This window comes from Phyllostomus discolor, chromosome 4 (genome assembly GCF_004126475.2).
Source record: "Phyllostomus discolor isolate MPI-MPIP mPhyDis1 chromosome 4, mPhyDis1.pri.v3, whole genome shotgun sequence".
Taxonomy (NCBI): domain Eukaryota; kingdom Metazoa; phylum Chordata; class Mammalia; order Chiroptera; family Phyllostomidae; genus Phyllostomus; species Phyllostomus discolor.
Genome location: NC_040906.2, coordinates 160681271 through 160700122, shown reverse-complemented (window position 1 = coordinate 160700122; position 18852 = coordinate 160681271). Strand labels below are relative to the sequence as shown.

The 18852-nt window shown below is 41.7% G+C and overlaps 1 protein-coding gene across 4 annotated transcripts in view; it reads right to left on the bottom strand.

Moving 5' to 3' along the window:
• Window positions 1-17269, bottom strand: part of GRIK2 (glutamate ionotropic receptor kainate type subunit 2) — a 591009-nt gene extending 573740 nt beyond the window's left edge. For 2 of the 4 annotated variants that reach the window (XM_036024519.1, XM_036024520.1), the window contains exon 1: window positions 11639-11753. In XM_036024519.1, the coding sequence (XP_035880412.1) occupies window positions 11639-11753 (115 nt within the window). Of the gene's footprint in view, window positions 1-11638; window positions 12044-17125 lie in introns of those variants that run through there. The other 2 variants (XM_028510071.2, XM_028510069.2) reach the window with 2 other exon arrangements.
• Between the last annotated feature and the right edge of the window lie 1583 nt (window positions 17270-18852).

The window sequence follows — 18852 nt, the reverse complement described above, 5'->3', positions numbered from 1 at the left end:
CTGAGGAGGAGTGATTGGAAAATTTCTCTGAATCTTCCCGAAGGCTTCCTGAAGGATCAACCCAGAATCCTCAGGGAAAGATAGCTGAATGGAATATTGTTCTGGCCTTCGCTCACTGGAAGCAGGAACTCCACTATATCTTCACATACTCCTGCACCATTTCTGCAAGAGTGAAGGAGTACTTCCAAGAAAACAACACCAGACTTAAGACAAGAGAGTAGCTTCCATTTTTTTAAAGATTTTATCTATCTATTTTTTAGAGAGAAGGGAAGGGAGGGAGAGAGAGAGGGAGAGAATCAATGTGTGGTTGTCGCTCACACACCCCCTGCTGGGGACCTGGCCCACAAACCAGGAATGTGCCCTGACTGGGAACCAAATCAGGGACTCCTTGGTTGAGAGGCCAGCCCTCAGTGCACTGAGTCACACCAGCCAGGGCAAGAGAGTATTTTTCAGTCTGCATTTAGTCCATTCCTCCTTCAGATTATTATAAAAATCTTGAGACTTCCTCTCCTTTATCTCATTCTTGATAGTTGGGAATCATTGATCCAAAACTTCATTATCCTCAACATCCTGGAAATTTTCCATAAACTAATAAACTCCATATTCTGAAGTTTTGAAAACATTTTTAAAATTCCAAATATAAAAGTATATTATTTATAAGTTAAATACACTTTTTTAAAGGTCTGGATTCTCTAATGTGGCACCACTGGTTGTGTGGGGAGATGGAGGTCTTCATCTCTTTCTGCCCATATCTATACTGATCCCCCCAACACTGGGTTGGTGCTTAATAAAAAGAGTCAAAGAGCCCTGGCTTGTGTGGCTCAGTGGACTGAGTGCTGGCCTTCAAACCAAAGGGTGGTTGATTAGATTCCCATCTCTGCCACATGCCTGGGTTACAGGGCAAGTCCCCAGTTGGGGACAAGTAAAAGGCAACCACACATTGACGTTTCTCTCCCTCTCTTTCTTCCTCCCATCCCCTCTGTCTAAAAATAAATAAATAAAATCTAAAATCTAAAAAAGAATCAAGGACAATTTAGAGGGGCCTTAAAGAAAAATGGTAAGGCTAATGATGTAAGTAAGGGTGACACTAAAGCCTGCTGTGCCTTCAACAGTAAGCCCCAGAAACACTGCCCAGAATAGCTCCTGGATGAAGATGGCAATGCAACTATAAAAAAGTCCCACTTATCTACCGCAAACAATTGTAGTAAATCTGAATGTCTATGAAACTTTCCTGAATCAACACAAATGGATCAAATACAGTCACTTGTGTGTCTACAAAAACGTGAATGATTGCTTAAAGTTCATCACAGGCAGCTGGATAAAGAATGAAAAATACATGAAATCAGGCACAACTTTTCAGAAAATGTTTGTGCACATTAATTAGAAAAACTATGCAGTTGTGAAAAAGTAAAAAAGTATTAGCCACACAACTTAGGATGATTTCTTTGCATGTTATTTTTCCTTTTAGTAGTGATTTGTTCCCTACTTATACCCAGAATATTTGATAATGCAAATTAAATTCCTCATATTTAAAGAAAAAGAAAACTATGGACTTGCTATTCTGTAAAACTACCAACTCAGGCAGCAATTTGTTCAACAGTCAGTAAATCCTTTTCAACGTGTTTATGATAGCTTCAGGGGCATTCCAAAGAAAACTACTTGAGAATAATTTTTAAAAGACAGACTATTTTAAGTGTGTATACACAATTTAAGAAGTTGAATGAAATGTATATGAGTGACAACAAATTTTACTTTGCTCTACACATACACACTAAACAATTATACTTTTGATACTAAAAGTCCTTTTCTGCCATTAAGCCCAGAGCTCTATATATTTTCCTATTAATTCCAACATTATTTGTGGAAGTTAGATAGCAAGTAATACCTACTCTACAGACATGGAAGTCCAGGTTCAGTGAGATTTAATTATTTTTCCTAATTTATAGCCACTAGATGACAAAGTCAAGAGTAAAATTAATGACTCAAATAACTAAATTTAGGGGATGGGGTCCTGAGTTCATGTAGACTTAGAAAATATTAACAACAATGAACTCATTCTACTGTAATTGTTTTTAATTCTTATTTTATTTTTTAATGATTTTTATTTATTTATTTTTTAGAAAGAGGGGAAGGGAAGGAGAAAGAGAGGGAGCGAAACATCAATGTGTGGTTGTCCCTCTCATGCCCCCTAACTGGGGACCTGGCCCACAACCCAGGCATGTGCCCTGACTAGGAATCGAACCAGCAACCCTTTGGTTCATAGGCCTGTGCTCAATCCACTGAACTACACTAGCCAGGGCTAATTTTTAATTCTTATTTTAAATAATTATATTACATATTATAGATAATGTTTCATTTAATATAGAGCTCTCTTGAAATTAAGATATCAAACACTACAAATGCCTTGGAGGCAATTTATGATAGCCCTCAAAGCTAACTACTTTTAAATTGTTCTCCCATGTATTTTCCTTTAGATTAACTGGAAACTTCTCCCTGCTTAATCACTACATCTGGCCATCTGTTAAAAAAAATTCTTTACTTCCTTTCATAATTTCACTTAAGAAGCATCTGAGATCCCAGACCAAGAATTTCCTAAAGGCTTCAATGATCAAGGACAATGAAGGTGTGTCCTTTGCTTTCATTTCAGTAAAACAGAGAAAGGAGATCCACTTATTCTTTGTAAAATGCAAACAGGAGATTGAGAAACCTCTTGACTGCTTATTAAAGACCATGTTAAGCCCATCTTTTTACCTTCTACAGCTTTCCAGGAGCTACAGACAGGTGTCCAAACCCTGTAAACTAAATATTAAAGCTCTGAAAAAGCAAGGCTTCATCTATCCTCTAACAGAGCTAGTCTATTCCCTGTCCCAAACCTCACTTTCTTAATTTCCTTTTCTTCCTCCTATGAGTCATTTTCCCTTGCCCTTCCGTATCACACAATTTTTCACAGTTCCTAGCAAGAGTCCCATCTCCCCTATAAAACTGGGAGTCCACAATAATCTTTTTTAATAAAACTATTATATATATTTTCTGCACCACTTAACTGGTACTTTAATATGTATATATCTTTCTCTTTGACTGGATAACAAACTCCTTGAACTCAGAGGCTGGGTCTTCTTAGAATTCCGTTTGCCTCACATATAATATGTACTCAATTACTATTTGACAAATAAATGGATATGGTGAAAGCCTTGGAAACAATAAGAAAGACCTTGGCAGCATGCGAGAGGGGAATGGAATGAAATAGAGAAAAGAGGATAAAAAGAGAGAAAACAGATAATCGATGAGATAATGTTCTATGAAAGAAAGGTGGAGGAAACAAAGTATACAGGTATCTAGAGGAACTACCATAGCCAGTGGCTCTTCCTCAGGTTGATGCAAAGCACAAAGAGTCACAGGCTACAGTGAAAAAATAGTATAATTCACTTAAAAAAACACCACTGGGATGGCACTCAGAATATTCACGTTTTGGCCTAAAATCTGACACTAAGAAGCAGTGACCAGAACAACATGTTCATCTGCCCTTAACAATTCATCTCTAAATTCAGGACACTAGACCTGATGATCTCTAGAGCACCCTTTGGCTCTGAATTATAGGAGTCTGTAGTTTTCCTTAACCTTGGGAGACTTATCATTTCATTTCTTCTGGGAAAGGAGGGGTCTGAATACACTGAAAGCTACGATAAACTGAATAGAGAAGCTTCAGTTGATAAAAAAAAAAGGCAGGACTAACAAGACAACAAAAAAAATAAACCACATGCCTATGACTATACTGAAGCAGAACATTTCTTTAATATTAGCTTTGCTTGTTGGATCACTGGAGCTGAGCAATATTCCCACTGTGATAGGTGAACAACTCAAAGTAAAACTGAGCTGGAAACAGAAATGGAAATTAGAGGCAATACTTGATGAAAAAAAGTAGCTTGTTGATTTAAAAGGGTGTAAAAAGCATTTAATGATCCTTTGGATTGGGAGGAGATCTATCAGTATCAATGTAAAAATAGCACTGACATCTTATTTAAAATAATCACATATGCTCAAAGATTTGGACTAATACAAGCAAAAAGATCAATGTGTAGAACATTAAAATATCTGGCAGTAAATCTAGAAAAGACTGTGTATCCAATGGCATTTGACTTCTCTCTTCTTCTCAGCCTCCCCTTCAAATCAGTGCTAATCATTCAGCACTCCCTTAGGCACCCAGTATTTTCTCGTGTTTCTGAGTATCTATTACAGACAGAATCAATTGATCTAATAAACTCATTCCAACTCTACAGCCTAGAGACTATGTGCTCTCCCTTCTAGAATACACTTGTCTTGAAACAAGGCCATGGGAAAGAACAAATGCTTAACCCAAAAGAAAGACAGATAGAATTACATATACCAGTGGGGAAAGTACCATATTTTGCCACGTATAATACGCACCCATGTTTTTGTGCTCATCATGCATGGGATTTTTATACCCATGGTATGTAATCATTATACCTATCTATAAAGCAAATCTTTATTTTCCCCTCGAAAATCTGGGCAAAAAAAAGTACACATTATACACAAGAAAATATGGTGTCTGAAAGACACAACCTCCCCAGAAACTTTGAGATTTTTACACATAGCCCTGCTGTCTAGTACCATGGCTCTCTCCTAAATCCAGAAAAGTAGCTTATTTTTTAATTTATTGGGGTGACATTGGTTAATAAGATCATATAGGCTTCGAGTATACATTTGTATGATACATTGCATTGTGTGCCCACAACCCAAAGTCAAATCATCTTCTGTCACCATATATTTGTCCCCCTTTACCCTTTACTATACTCCCAGCCCCTTCCCTCTAGTAACCACCATACCATTTTCTGTGTCTGTGAGTTTCAGTCTCATATTCTACAAATGAGTGAAATCCCATGGTCCATCCATATTGTTGCAAATGGCAGTATTTCATCATTTCTTATGTCTAAGTAGTGTTCCACATCTTCTTTATCCAACCCTCTTTGGCAGAATACTGGTTGTGTCTCAACAAGTAGTGTTTAGTTAAGGAAACAAGGGGTTTGAATCAATCTATAGGCAAATGCTATATTTGAACATTGCTATAAATGGAAAGGAGCCTCAAAGCCCAAATACAAAAATGAAATAAAAAATAAATCCTGCAGAAAGAGTGTGAGAGTATTCTCTAATCTCCCACTCACACTAGTTTTATCAGATTAGCTAATTTTGTCACTTTGAAAATACAGCAACATAAAATGTTTGGACCTAAATGTTTAAGGAAAGAGATAAATAAGCCTTATTTATTTGGGGATCAATAACGAGTGAGAAAACCATATGCTCCTTAGGGAACCTGTGGAATGTGAGGTGGGCTGGAGGGTGAGAACTGGTGACCTTTGAGTTGAGTGGCGACATCCAACCAAACTAACTGAGGGCTTCAGGTTTGGTCAACTCAGACTTTTTTTTTTTACAATTTTAAAACCTATGTACAATTAAAATTTGGGAGATTTTTACATGAAAGCTTGGGTTTCTGGTTTTTCTTGAATAGTCAAAGGAACTGACAACTTTGAGTAGATAAATCCACAGGAAACATTTGGAGAGAATAATCTGATAAGAGACTGAAGCTTGACTTTCACCTTGGCATTGAAGGCTCTGTAGTGTCCCCAATGTAAAGTGGAGAACTTCCCTTTTCCTGACAGCAGAAGGAACCTGAATGCACTTAAGCATGGTAACCTGAATGCAAAAGTCTTAGTAAGAAAAAAGAAGTACAAGATTAAAAGGACAACATAAAGTATATCACATACCTATGAATATTGAAACTGTAGAAGGAGAACATTTCTTTACTATCTCTGCAGTCTCTCTAACACAGACAAGCCTTGTAAATAAATACAAATGACCAATTATGAAACTTTAAAAGAAAAATCAAATTTGTTCTTTAAAAGAAAGTTACAGAGAACGGATTCATCGATAGTTACCTTCAACACTCTATATATTCTCAGAGAATTTTAAATGTTTCTTGTTTTTGAAACAAGAGACATATACTCTCAGCTCTTAAAATTATTTTCTTACTAAAGCTCCGTCCTAGGCCTAGGTTCACAGCATATGATGAAGGTCTAAAGAAAGCTTATTTAACCTACATTAAATCTTGATAATGCATTAATGAGTCTTTAAAGGGATAATTTTAATTCCCCAATCTTCAACCATAAAGACTATATAGTGCTAATCTGCCTTGCCCTTTCGATTAAACTTGTTAAGGGCGTTCTATTTAGTCAGCACGGGGAATGGGCCATTAAAATTCTTGTTCGGTAAGAGTTGTGTTCAGTGCTCTGTTGTTTTAAATTCCATTAAATCCAAATGGTCTTTATCGCCCCATGACCACCGTGACTTCAATCAGCCAATTTAATTACCTTACAAAATTGTCAGCAGAAGCAGCACAGAAAAACAGGAAGCCCTATGATGTTATCAGATTGAAATCTTCCCCTTCAGTGTTTAATCTAGACCAGTCAGTAATGATGATGTGCACCTACTTCCTTCCCTTTCAGTAGCTTTTGACCTTACCTTTCATGCTAAGATTTAGGGTTTAAGATTCATTTGAAGCACTTCTAGTACCTTGTAACTAAACTACAAATTGAAAGTGCATAGAAGATAAAACTTCACCACCCAAATGCAAAACATCATTTCATTTCAATACATCAGACCATCCTCCCAGGGAAAACCTGGGATCTCCTACAAATGCCAGATATTATGGATGCAATAGATTAAAGATTTAAGTATAAACATCTGAATGACAGTGAACTGCTTTCTACTTGGTGTATAAAAATGTCCAGGGAAGAAATCACCACAAATTTCTACCACAAAAGAGCAAAGCATTTTCTTACAGAAATTCTGATAATTAAAAGAAAATCAAACATTGTCATCATTATCATAGGCAAAACTTTATTGATCCATTGTACATTTCTTTGTGTGGGAGCAATTCACATTAACTTTTCTGTGGTGAGTAAATGTTGAAACAATGTCATCTGAGAATTCAGGGAATGAACACACTGCAATGACCACTTGAATTAAACTAAAAAGCAAAAGGTGTCTGTCTGGAGAAACATCTACTGACGTATAAACTCATGCACACTGCTGAAAAAACAACCACAAAGCCAGAAAAATGTGTTGAGTTCCATACGTCTAGGTGGAGAAGGAGAGCTATTTCTAGAAAACGAAAAGATCATTTTTCAAAGTCGTTTTCTGAAATGAGCGTGCCTCTCTTGATGGATCACATCAGAGTTATTCTTTGAAGCTTTAAGAATAAGTGAGAACTTATGTGAAAAATAGATTTTTTTTATTGTGGCCATTGCGGTGGCGATTCTTGGAAAGACTTTGCTCCCCTGCTTTTCAGAGCTCAGCTGAGCAGGTGTTCAGGCATTATCTGTCTCAGGCAGTAGCAGCTATTATTCCTGCATCCCCGCCTTCCAAGGGCCACTTTTCCCCATTCCAGATGTAAGGCCACTCCTCCCTCCCACCCACCTCACCTCCCATAGGAAGAAAAATCTCTCTCCACGAACTTGTTGAGAGTGGTGGCTTCTAAGCTCAGTCAATTCACTCATGCTCCTAGATACTGTAGTATATCTGCTACTAATCATTATATCTGAGATCACATGGGATGTCTAGCAAATAGGGGCATTACAATAGGAACCCTTTCTGTTCCTTCTCAGGCCATGTGTTTTATAATCTGGGCTGTTCCAGAGCTGGGTTGTTTGTTTGTTTGTTTTTTTCACCTTGGACATATGCACAAGAAAGCAGCTATGCACCATGGACCTGTGGCCAGTGTGCAGGGCCAAGGAAACAGCAGCACATCTTGGGGATGGGGAGAGGGAACCTTTCCTGGGAAACCTTTTAATCAGTCTTTCTACTGGAATGCTTAAAAGAAAATCTAGGTGGAAACATCTAAATGAAAGAAATGGCCTACCATATGCTCAACTCCTTGGAAAGGACTATCATGGAGAAACTGTCCAGGAGCTGGGAGACAGTTTGGGTTGCTGTCTTTGACCCTGGTGTCTAAATGCCACTTCAGACGTGGCATTTGAAAAACTCGACCTCGAAGATCAGCAACAAGGGGTGACTTGAGGAATGATCCCTTAAAGAAGGTGCTAACCCCACCCAACTCCCCCCAACCCCCAGCAGGGCTGCTAGCCCTGCACAGAGCTCTGACCAGAGCCAGCTTTGAAACTTCCCCCATGCTCCCTGGAACAGAGGTCTAGTGCACCTGGAAGAGAAAAGTGGCTAAAGTAACAAAAGAAATGTTAAAGTCCTGCTGAGCAGTGAAGCTGGCAGGCTGTGGAATTGGGGGCCACGCCCCTGCTGAGAGATGAATCCTGCCGTTGCCCTCACCAGCTAGCAAGCTGCAGGGCTGGGAACAGCGCCGGGCCTCAGGGGTGGGGGTGGAACAGCTGTGGAGAAACAAAGGTGCCTCGTTTACATAGAATGCGGGGGCCTCAAAGCTAAAGCTGTGGGCAGAGGCTCCTCTGGGGGACTCTCAGGGCCTCAGCACGAGGAAAAGCAGAAAATGTCTGGCCTGACCTGTGGGGGGCAGGGGAATTGACTCTCTAAGGGTCCAAGATCCACCTTGTCATCTGACAAAATGCCCTCTGTGTTGTCACCCTGGAAAAGCCAAGTTAGATCTAATGCAGGGAAATGTCCACCACCCAGGGCAACAGCTTGCCTGTCCCCTCCTCAGGAGCTGAGCCTGGGCTGCCTTAAAGCCTTAGAGAAGAGCCCTGGGGTTGGCACTCCCGCGGCTTTCACTCTGAGATGCTTGTTAAGGGGAGGCAGCATCTGAGCACAGGCACAACTAGGCACAACTGCTAGAAGTTTTCTTGGGCGCCAGAGGGGAGACATTGTGCCAAAGTACCCCACTTGCTTTATGAGAGTATATTTGTCAGTGTGTATGGTATGTGTGTGTGTGTGAGAGAGAGAGAGAGAACATCTATAAGACTGGAGGTGGTGGAGCAGGAGGAGGCAAAGGTCAGGAGGGTTATACCCTGATCCAGAGATAGGGGAGGGGGATGCAGGAGTAGAATCCTGATAAAGGACTACATAGAGTGGATTGGGTGAGGGTAGTGGTTGCCATGACACTGCTGTGGTGAAGGTGGCTGCAGCTGACACAGAGTGCCTGGGTCAGTAGGGGAGGTGCAAGAAGAGACTGGATGCCACCTTCTCATCAGACAGGGTGGCTCTCACCCAAACTCAGCAGCAAGTCCAGTGGCAGCTACTCCAGCAGCAACTCCAAGCTCTGCCCTTTCAAGGCACAGGGCCAGGCTACCTGCCATGGACCTGTGGCCAGTACATAGGACCAAGAAGATACCAAAGGCTCTGGTTCACCTTCATAGCCAAAGTTGAGAAAAACCTTTTTCAGAAGTGGTTTATATGTGTACAGCCAAACATACACTTCACTCAAAAACATGTTTCCCCCCACTGAGGAAAATAAAACTCCCACCACTGCATCCAAGTAGACTCAACAGGGAAATGTCCCAGTGATTACACTATACACAGTCACGTCCCACAACTCAGGGCATAAAACATGGAAGATGTTTAAGTTAATGGAGAAAATACCATGTTTTTAAGAAACTGGGCTGTTCATTTAGGCTACCAGGGCACTGGTGGGAAGGTCTTTACGCACTCCACTACTTCTTGGTAAGTATTGGTCTAGGAAAATGTATTTTTGTATGTATCAGCTCTTTTGGAAAGCTGCTACACACTCTGCTACAGTCGCCAAGATTTTTAATATGAAGATATGAAATGATCAGCGAATGTAACAATCTAATGATTCAGCAAATATTGTGCTGCAAGACCAGAGCAGCAATAATAAAATCTTTAGAGTATTGGTTCTGTATTCCAGCTCCCAGGCTTCCCTTTTTACCCACACAGTCTGCAAACACACTAAGACACACTCATTCACAAACACACTTCAGAAGATATCTCAATATTCCAAATAAGTAGGCTGTACTATTCAACATACTGGTGAAACTACCATACTGTAGCACTTACATGCTTGAAGCAGAACTGAACACACGCACATTCCAGTGATATAGGGACCTGTTTAATCCCATCCAAAGAAATAAGCATTCCTGTGGACTGTTGTTGCTAAGAGCAATGTGCTAAGGGATCACCTAAAGGCATTAAGAAAGAAGGAAAACAATCACAGTAGGAATCCAGTTATAACCTATTGTGTTTTGTTGTTGTTGTTGTTTGTTTTGTTGTTGTCATTATTAGCCTTTCTGGACTCCAGGTGTCTATTTGTTGGTGGGAGAAGAGGAAAGTAGGGTTTCATTTTTTTTAATATGAGAAAAGCATTTGTACAGTGGTTCCACAAAGACTGAGAGAGATGATAAATTTTATCATTATAGAAAAAGCACAGGGGGAAAGGGAAGTGAAGACTCTGTTGACATAATAGGAGATGCAGGCAATCACTCTTTGATTTAAATTTGACTGAGTGACTTAATGTATCTGCTTTTATCTTGAAGGCACATACTCAGGATTATACGGTCATCTGCACTCTTTGGTCTAAATTCACTTGAACTGTCAAAGGAGGCGCCCACAGTGGAAGCATTTAGCGGGTTGGCATTCTTCTCTCTCACTCTTATCTACTTAAGGGAACTTTCCCTGACTAGCTGTGTTCCTGCTCCTACTAAAACTCCATTGGCCATCAAGAGCAGCCGAGCACTGCCCACGCTTCATTTCCTCCAAGCAAACGTTCCGACCAGTGTTTCCAACTGGACTCCCACGATTAGATTTTCCTCTGCGCTCTCAGGAACCCCTGATTCCGGAGGAAAGCAATAGATTCCCCTCATATGGGCTCTTTTATCATGCCACAGTGAAGTAGACTTAGGCTCCCACACACAACTACACTCCCCCAACCATCAGGGTTAATCATTTATTAGTCCAGGACTAGCAATAAGAATGTTGTGAGAGGGGGACTCACAAGTTAGAAACTAACAAAACCCCTTTCTTAGGAGCGCTACTTCAGTTCCGCTAAGTAGCAGTCTTCCCTTGCTAAATTGAACCTTTAACCTTTCAACAATATTTTACAGATCCTCACTCTTCACCACCAAAGGCACCAGGGATTAGAAAAGTAATGAAATTAACCAACAAATCTTTCTGATGAGAAAAGAAACCAAAAGGGCGAGCGTCTTTCACTTGCGGACCTGTCCGGGTCCCAGGCGGAGGCGCACGGATTACAACTCGCCAAAGAGTTAGCAAGTTATTAACTCATCAGCCCAGCAAACTGAGAAGCGTGTGGTCCCAGTGCCCTTTCCTGCGGACCTCGCATTCCGCCAACCCGAAAGGCTCCGGGAGACAGAAGGGGCACCCAGGTAGCGTGCCCCCAGCGTCACCAGCCGCTCTCTAGCTGGCTACTGTGGAGAGGTCATACAGCACGACTACCAAACACAGGCACTCACTTCAAAAATTGGCTGCAGCCATTTTTTTTTTTTTTTTTTTTTTTAAGGAAAAGAGGGCAGGAAGGAAATGAAATAAAAGACACAAGGAGTTTCCTTAAAACCCGGAGGCTACGGGGCTGTGGAACAGGTTGGAATGCATGGAGCCCACCCGCCTGTTTGCATCCGGCTGCGTGGGAGCCAGATACCCAGCGCTGGAGAGAGAAGGGGAGTCTTACCAAATCTTAATACATGTGTAGTTCCTTGAGAATATCCAATCCACAGTAAGCAGAGAAGGAGTTTAATGGTGTGCCTGAAGACTGGATTACTTAGAATCGGAGAAATAATCTTCATGGTGTTTCTGTGTCCACACGCGCGGCACCCACTTCCCGGATCTAGCGTTAGGCTCCCGGTTCGGGCAGGAATGAGTATGTGTCGAGTACTGGCCGCAGGCACGATCACGGCATGGTCACAGAGAGGAAGGAATCTCCGCTTCCCAAACCCATTAGCAATCGCTGCATGTTCTTCACTCACTGCGCCAAGAAGCAACCTTCCACTGCAAGGGATGGTGGGACATCCATGTTAGTCGGGGAGCATCCGGGAGAAATCCAGCACGCACACCCACAATGTCCGGCGGCGCGAGCCTGGGGAAGCAAAGGAGGAGGAAAATCAATAGGAAATCCAGTCTTAGAAAGGGCCGAGGTGTGGGTACCGAGCTACAGTCCCTGCACAAAAGACGCTTTGCTCTCAAAGGTTTTGCCAGGCCCTATTCTACTGCACTGCTGCACAGCTTCTGACGTGAAGCCAAGATTAAGTGAGAAAAATTGAGATAACTGCTTGCCTCTTAAGGCTCTCTGCCAGTGAGCTTCCCAATATCTATTATGCAACCGATCTGATCGTCCGCCTGGAGTTGCAAGAAAGAAGTCGGGTTAATTTACATAGGGAAAGTGCTTTTATTTTCAAAACTACTCTACCAAGAGAGTGACTGGTGTATGCAAGCAGACTTCTTACAATCAGCTGGTTAATTTTAATAAATGACAAGCTAAGTCAAAGTCACTTTGCCTAGGAGTTGTAAAATAGGAAGTAGTCTACGATGAAGGAATTTACTGCAAATGTAACTTGTGTTTAGGTTGAAAAACGGTCTTAGTCATACTTTTAAAATTTTGTCCAGGAATGAATATATATGAGTGCAATTGGAGAGGTGAAGATAGTCATTTAAAACTTGAGTGGGACATTCCTTGATTACCACCAGGAATAAAAATAGATTTCTTCAAATGGCTTTTTAGAGGGGAAAAGACTGAACTAAAATTAATCATATTATTCCACCCATTTTTAGCTCATCTAACATAATTGTGCACATATAAAAAGACAACGATGTTTGAATTAGTGCAGAAAACTCCAAAGGCTTCAATCATTTATGCCCAAGTTCCTTCTCTCTTTGGTTTTTGAATGGATATTTTTCTTTAAAAGGTGGAATATAGGGTCATAGCTTGAGCAATACTGTCACTGTTTTGTCTAAAAATGCCTTATTATTTTCTAGTGTTCGGGTCAGAATTTTAGAGTTCACTGGGCAGTGACTGTCTTGGCTTTCACAACTAGCAGTTTAGTCAAGTAAAAAAAAGTACAGAATATATTTTCTATTGAAATAAAAATGCATTTTACTGTTGAAATAGGTAATATATTTTCCTCCAGGCACATAGATAAAAAGACCCAATCATAATATTTTACATTAGTGAGTGAAACCAAGGATAGTAATAAATATCTTGCTATAAATCATTAAATTGAAGTGATCAAGAAGTACAAGAAGCAAACTGCTAGACCTCTATCTTCAAATTAATCTCTTTATCATAACCAACTAACAGGGCATAGGTTAAACCATATGAAAAATATAAATCATATCTTATTTCAAGCATATCTAACTTTTAAATAGTGATATGAGTACTACCTCCTCCAGAAAGAAAAACAAAGTAGTGTTTTCATTCCATCATAATGATACCTTCCTTCAATTTGTTTTTTCTTAAGATATTATAAAATGCTTATTTGAAAATAAACCTACATTTTGCAAAAAATTAAGTGGGCATTGATTTTATTTTTAAGATGGAGGCATAACTGCAGTGTCAAAAATAAGTATCATGAATGGCTAGTTCTGCAGTGTAGCAGGCAATGCAATCAAATAATTTGACTATTTGAGCACTTTAAAAGGAACACCTTGTGCTAAAACCAAGGGTATCTAGCGACTCCTTCAGTCCATGTTTAAAATATCTCTTGTAAGGTATGTACAGCCCAACATATTCTGTCTTGGATTTGCTGTCTCATTTATTCCATTCTATTTGTTCTTTTCTTTTTTTGATCCTATCAAATATTATAATAACTGCCAGGGAAACAATAAATATTGTTATTTTTATCTGTCAATATAATTGATACCTAATACCTGGAAATAGATTGTTGTGACTAATCAAAATACTGCAATTCTGCAGTGTAGTTGGCATTTGATGGAACCTGAGAAAACAAAATGTACCATAACTCCTGTTTCATGTTCTGTTAATATCATGGCATTTAATATTACAATAGTAACTTCCATGTTTAAAACCAGCATCCCAAACTACTTAGTTTTGTGGGATTATTTATTAGATGTCTAGTTGGAAAAGTGAAAGACAGAGCTTCTAGATTCATGAAGTTCTTACACAGTAAATTGAACAGTAAAAAGTCTGTCAAAATTTTTTACTATTAATTGATCCTCAAAGAACCAATTTTGCACATATGCTAAATTAGAATCATTTACTCCCATTAACAAATCTGAAAGGGTTCAACAACACAGACAACTCCACCTGCCTAACTGAACTGCAACACAGAAGACAACCTTTCTTCAGGACCGCGGACAGCGCTCCAGCCATAGATTTCAGTCTGTAGTACATTGAAAGTAGTGCATTGAATGGGTAATGTACCATTTGAAGTGACAATGTTCATATTTCTACTACACAGGGCCTGTGAATTTGAGTTACTGCATTGTTCACATTTTCAAGGGGACTATTTTGTGAACTGTGTTGTGTTTATATGTCAGTGTGACTTACTGGGACTGCTTGGCATAGCCAGGATGTGCTGATAGTCATCCCCTTCCAGGGCATATGACTACAAAAGCCACTTACATTAACTCTGAGTTCTCTCATAAGTACTAAACTACTTATTTTCCAGTACAAAAAAATCTCTAAAGACCACCAAGAATTCAGAATACTGAATAACATGCTGTCAATGTTCAGTGGCTAAAGACATTTCTAAAATGTACAATTAGCTATTGCTTTAGAATTCTCCGCCTCCAGATTCCCATCTGGTACAAGGGTAATCATATTAATTCTCATTCTTTCTCACTAAACACCACTCACTCCCAGGGCAAAAGCAACAATAACAAAAACCCTATATTACCTTCCCGATACTAGAACAGGATGACTTGATAGTGTGAGAGATGCCTATAGTAAAGCAATTTTAAAGTTATTATAAGTTTCTCCCCAGTACTGATACTATACATCATAGTTCTGGGGATATATGAAGAATTGATAAAATCATTATATAGTATTCACTGACAAGAATAAATCTCTTTTTTAAAATTGTGACATTTTTGTAATTTGTTCTTTTCTCAAAGAAAAACAAAACACCACTATTTGGTGTCAGGAGATCATAATGATTTACACACCTTAATCATAGCTGGGTGTTTTTTTTCTCATTTTAACCATATGGCAACCTTTATCTCTGGGAACCAAAGCTCTGTAGGTTCCAAGGTCAAAGCACAGATGACAAACTGCATATGCACACATATATGCACACACAGAAAGGAGCTGTATCTAAAAGGCTTTTAAAAAAGAAAAAAAAGAATGCTGACATGAGAAGATATCAAGCCTATGATAAATTAACAAGAAACAAAACACATAGCATGTTCATGCAAAGCTTGTCCCAACAACAACAAAAAGCCATTAGCATCATCTTTCACTGTATTTTTATATCTACTGACACTAATGACCTCTTATTTTGGGGCACCATTACTTGAGAAGCAATTTTATTTTTCTATTCTCCCAGTGAAAATGAATCTTATTCTAGTTAGCTGCCACCTGCTGGGGCATGAACAAATGTGTATAATAATCCTTACAGCACAGTGTTTATATACCTTTTACTAGAAACAGCAAATACATAATCCCAGGACAACCTGAATTTCAAAGGTGTTTCAAAGGTTCTTCCACACCATACCTATATTTAAATTGTTCACATGGAATTCTTTGTAAGAATTCCACTTAACTTGTCACTGAAGTCCTGCTGTTATGTGACATTTGAGGAACCTCACCTTATAGTAACACTTGACCCAGTCTTCAATGCATGTGGCCTGTTGTATTGCAGCTAAGCTAAAATAAACAGCCTGTTCAACCATAGCATGAGAGGTGCCTGAGAACAAAGTCAGAGCTGATATCAGTTAAAACCACACTGTTGCATACTTGCGCTTCCCTCTTAACTACAAATGCTATGCAATCCCTTGTGATTCTCAACACATATCAGCTGCTCCACCAACATTCTGCTGCACCGATGATTAATGGCATTTAGAGTTCTAATTAATTTTTTTCCTGCTTAAAAGAAGTATATCTTAATTAAGGAATTAAATTGGAATAGATTTACATGTCCAGGAATAATTTCAGCTTGTGCAATCCTCCCTGGGTTTGAATAGAAGAAAACAAACAGGCAAGATTTCTAGGTATCACTTATTCTCTACAACCTTCCTTTTATATGTTTCATATGTTTAAGAAGTTTCTAAGGCCCCTGGAACCTGCCCTGGTGGTGACAAAAAAATGGCTTCTCTAAAAAAAGTTATAAGGTAATAAACTTAGACAAATCAAGATGAAAATACCTTCCAGTAAAACTACAGACTAAGATTCAAATTAATCAATCATCTTATGTGAAGTGAAAATAATAATTCTTAAGGTAATTCCTGTTGACAATACTTACAGTATGGAGATGAAGAAATAACAGAAGGCAATCTGTTTGTTACCAAAAGTATAGTAGCGGCAAGTTTTTTTAATATTCCCTATTCCCTAAATGGGAAATCATCATAAGAAGCTTTGGTTGGGTCGTGTTGTTTAGTAAAGAACTCCTTGAAGGTAAAAATACCAGGGGATTTCAGAGAGTCATTAAAAGTGCTTGACGTTTATGACCCACCCTGGCGACCCTACTCCCCTCACCCTAATGGGATGCCCACCGAGTTTTTTCAGTCGCTCTCAGTAGTAGCAGCGGTTAACACAAATGTCTGTACTTGTTCAGCACAGAACTAGGGAGCAGGGTTACTGGTAGAATGCGAGGATGGAAAGAAGGCTGGGGAGTTCATCAGACCCGGAGGCGGACACGCAGCTTCTTGCCATCTGTGTCTCTTCGCCTCGCGTGAGTCCCAGTAGCGGAGGCCACTTCCTGACGCGTCCACTTACTAAATTATTCTACGTGGAGAACGGGAGCACCGGCAGCCAACCAAGCCAGTTGAATCTTTACGGGAATTGGCTGCGGCGAGCGGGACAAAGCCACTCTCAGCGGGTCCAACGGGTGCCCCAGCTAGCGCACCCGGATCCGCTGCGCGGCTCTTCGCTTTCCTCCTCTCCAGGCGGGAGATGTCCCTCGCCCACCCCCGGTCCCTCCGTCCTTAAGGGAACACACTCTAGGGAAGGCAGCTCGGATCTGAGCCCACCACAGGGAGTCCTTACCTTTCGCTGGGGGCAGGTGGGCGGGGAGGGGGAGGGGTGGTCCTCTGGGAGGAGCAGCCGGAGGAGGTCGGGCGGGAAGTCCCGGGCTCGCGGACGGAGCAGCGCAGCCGCGGGCGCCGAGCGCGAGTGACGGCTGCGGCGCCGGAGACGGAGACCGCGGAGCAGTGGCGGCGGCGGCGGAGACGGACACGCCTCCTGGCGGGGGTTCCTCGCCTCCTGCTTTAAAGGCGCCGCGTTCCTTTCCCCACAGCGGCAGATGCCAAGAGGGCGCCGCACTAGTCCGTAGACCGCAAGAAAGAATGTGCGAAAATTTAGGAATTCCCTCCACCAGCGAACACCCCTGCCTGCTCTGGGATAGAGGCACCGCGAACAAGTTGGTCGGGCAGGGAGTGACACAAATCGCCAATGGACTATGCCTGGGCCTGGGTGGTGACCACAAGTGTAGGGAGCCCCAGCTCGTTTGGTTCTGGGTGGTGGCTTTTATACCTCTCTGAAACCATAGCAACAGAACTCTGCCGCCAGCATTTGGGAAGCAAAGTGGCCCTCTCAGTACAAGTACTGACATATCCCTTTGAGGTCAGCGAAAAAGATCTTGACCTGCCCGTCACCCGCGCCTCCACCCTGTCACTCTGCACAAAGTACCGGTGCACTCCCCTCGCGTCGTCCGACCCCCTTAGACGCCTAAAGTCGCTGCGCGGTGCCTCTCTCTCTCCCTCTCTCTCTCTTCTCTCTCTCCTCTCTCTCTCTCCCTCTCTCTCTCTCTCTCTCTCTCTCTCTCTCTCGCTCCCTCTCTCTCATCTCCTCTCTCTCCCTCTCTCCCTCTCTCCTCTCTCTCCTCTCTCTCTCTCTTCTCTCTTCTCTCTCTCCCCTCCCCCCCCCGCGCCCCCGCCTTCCCAGGTTGCAGAGAACAAAAAGGGACTTCTCCTGAGGGTCAAAAGATGGGCCTGCAGTCTAGGTACGGATCTACGATCCAGCACCTTAATGGCAGACGCCTCTTCCGCCCTCCCCCCGCCCCCCCCCCCCCCCCCCCGCCCCAGACCGCCGCAGGTCTCAATTCAAACAAATTGCAGAAAGAAGTTTACTATGAGATCTGATGGGTGCCGAACCCGAGGTCCACGTTCAAAAGCTGGGGAAAGAAGCCTGGGGAGCAGTCTCAGCCTGGCTGGCCTCCGGTCTAAATATTCTAAAGGACTTTTTTAAAAGGCTCTAGAAAAGGGGTGATTAAATCTCTGAGTCTTCCTGAAACTCTGCTTCCAGGGAGGGGCCGCCGCCGGCGAGCACACCAGGCTTCCCTCGGCATCTCGGTAGAAACGATTAGCTTTTGCAAACAATCCTCAGTTTCCGCTCCTCTGGGTCGGAAAAGTCAACATCTATTCGATACCATTGCTATTTTATCCTCGTCCCCGCATTATTAACTGGAGTAGAGATTTTGCAAGTTGCCCCCAGAGGAAGTTAGCGAGCAGCGACTTGCGAGGAGGTTTTAGAGAGGCTGAGAAAAAGCAGGCCGGGAATGCTGGGCAAGGAGGCAATTTTCAAACCGGCTGTACAAGGTGCCAGCCTTGATTTCCAACCTACAATTCTGAAGACCCTACGTAGAAGACTCTGCATCTCCAGAGACGAGTTATCTTGGCTGGAGACAAGGACTTGAGCCCTCACCCGCGGGAGCCTGGTGCAGCATTGCCACCCTCCACACCCTGGGGTTAGCACCTGACTCAGCCCGGCCCGGA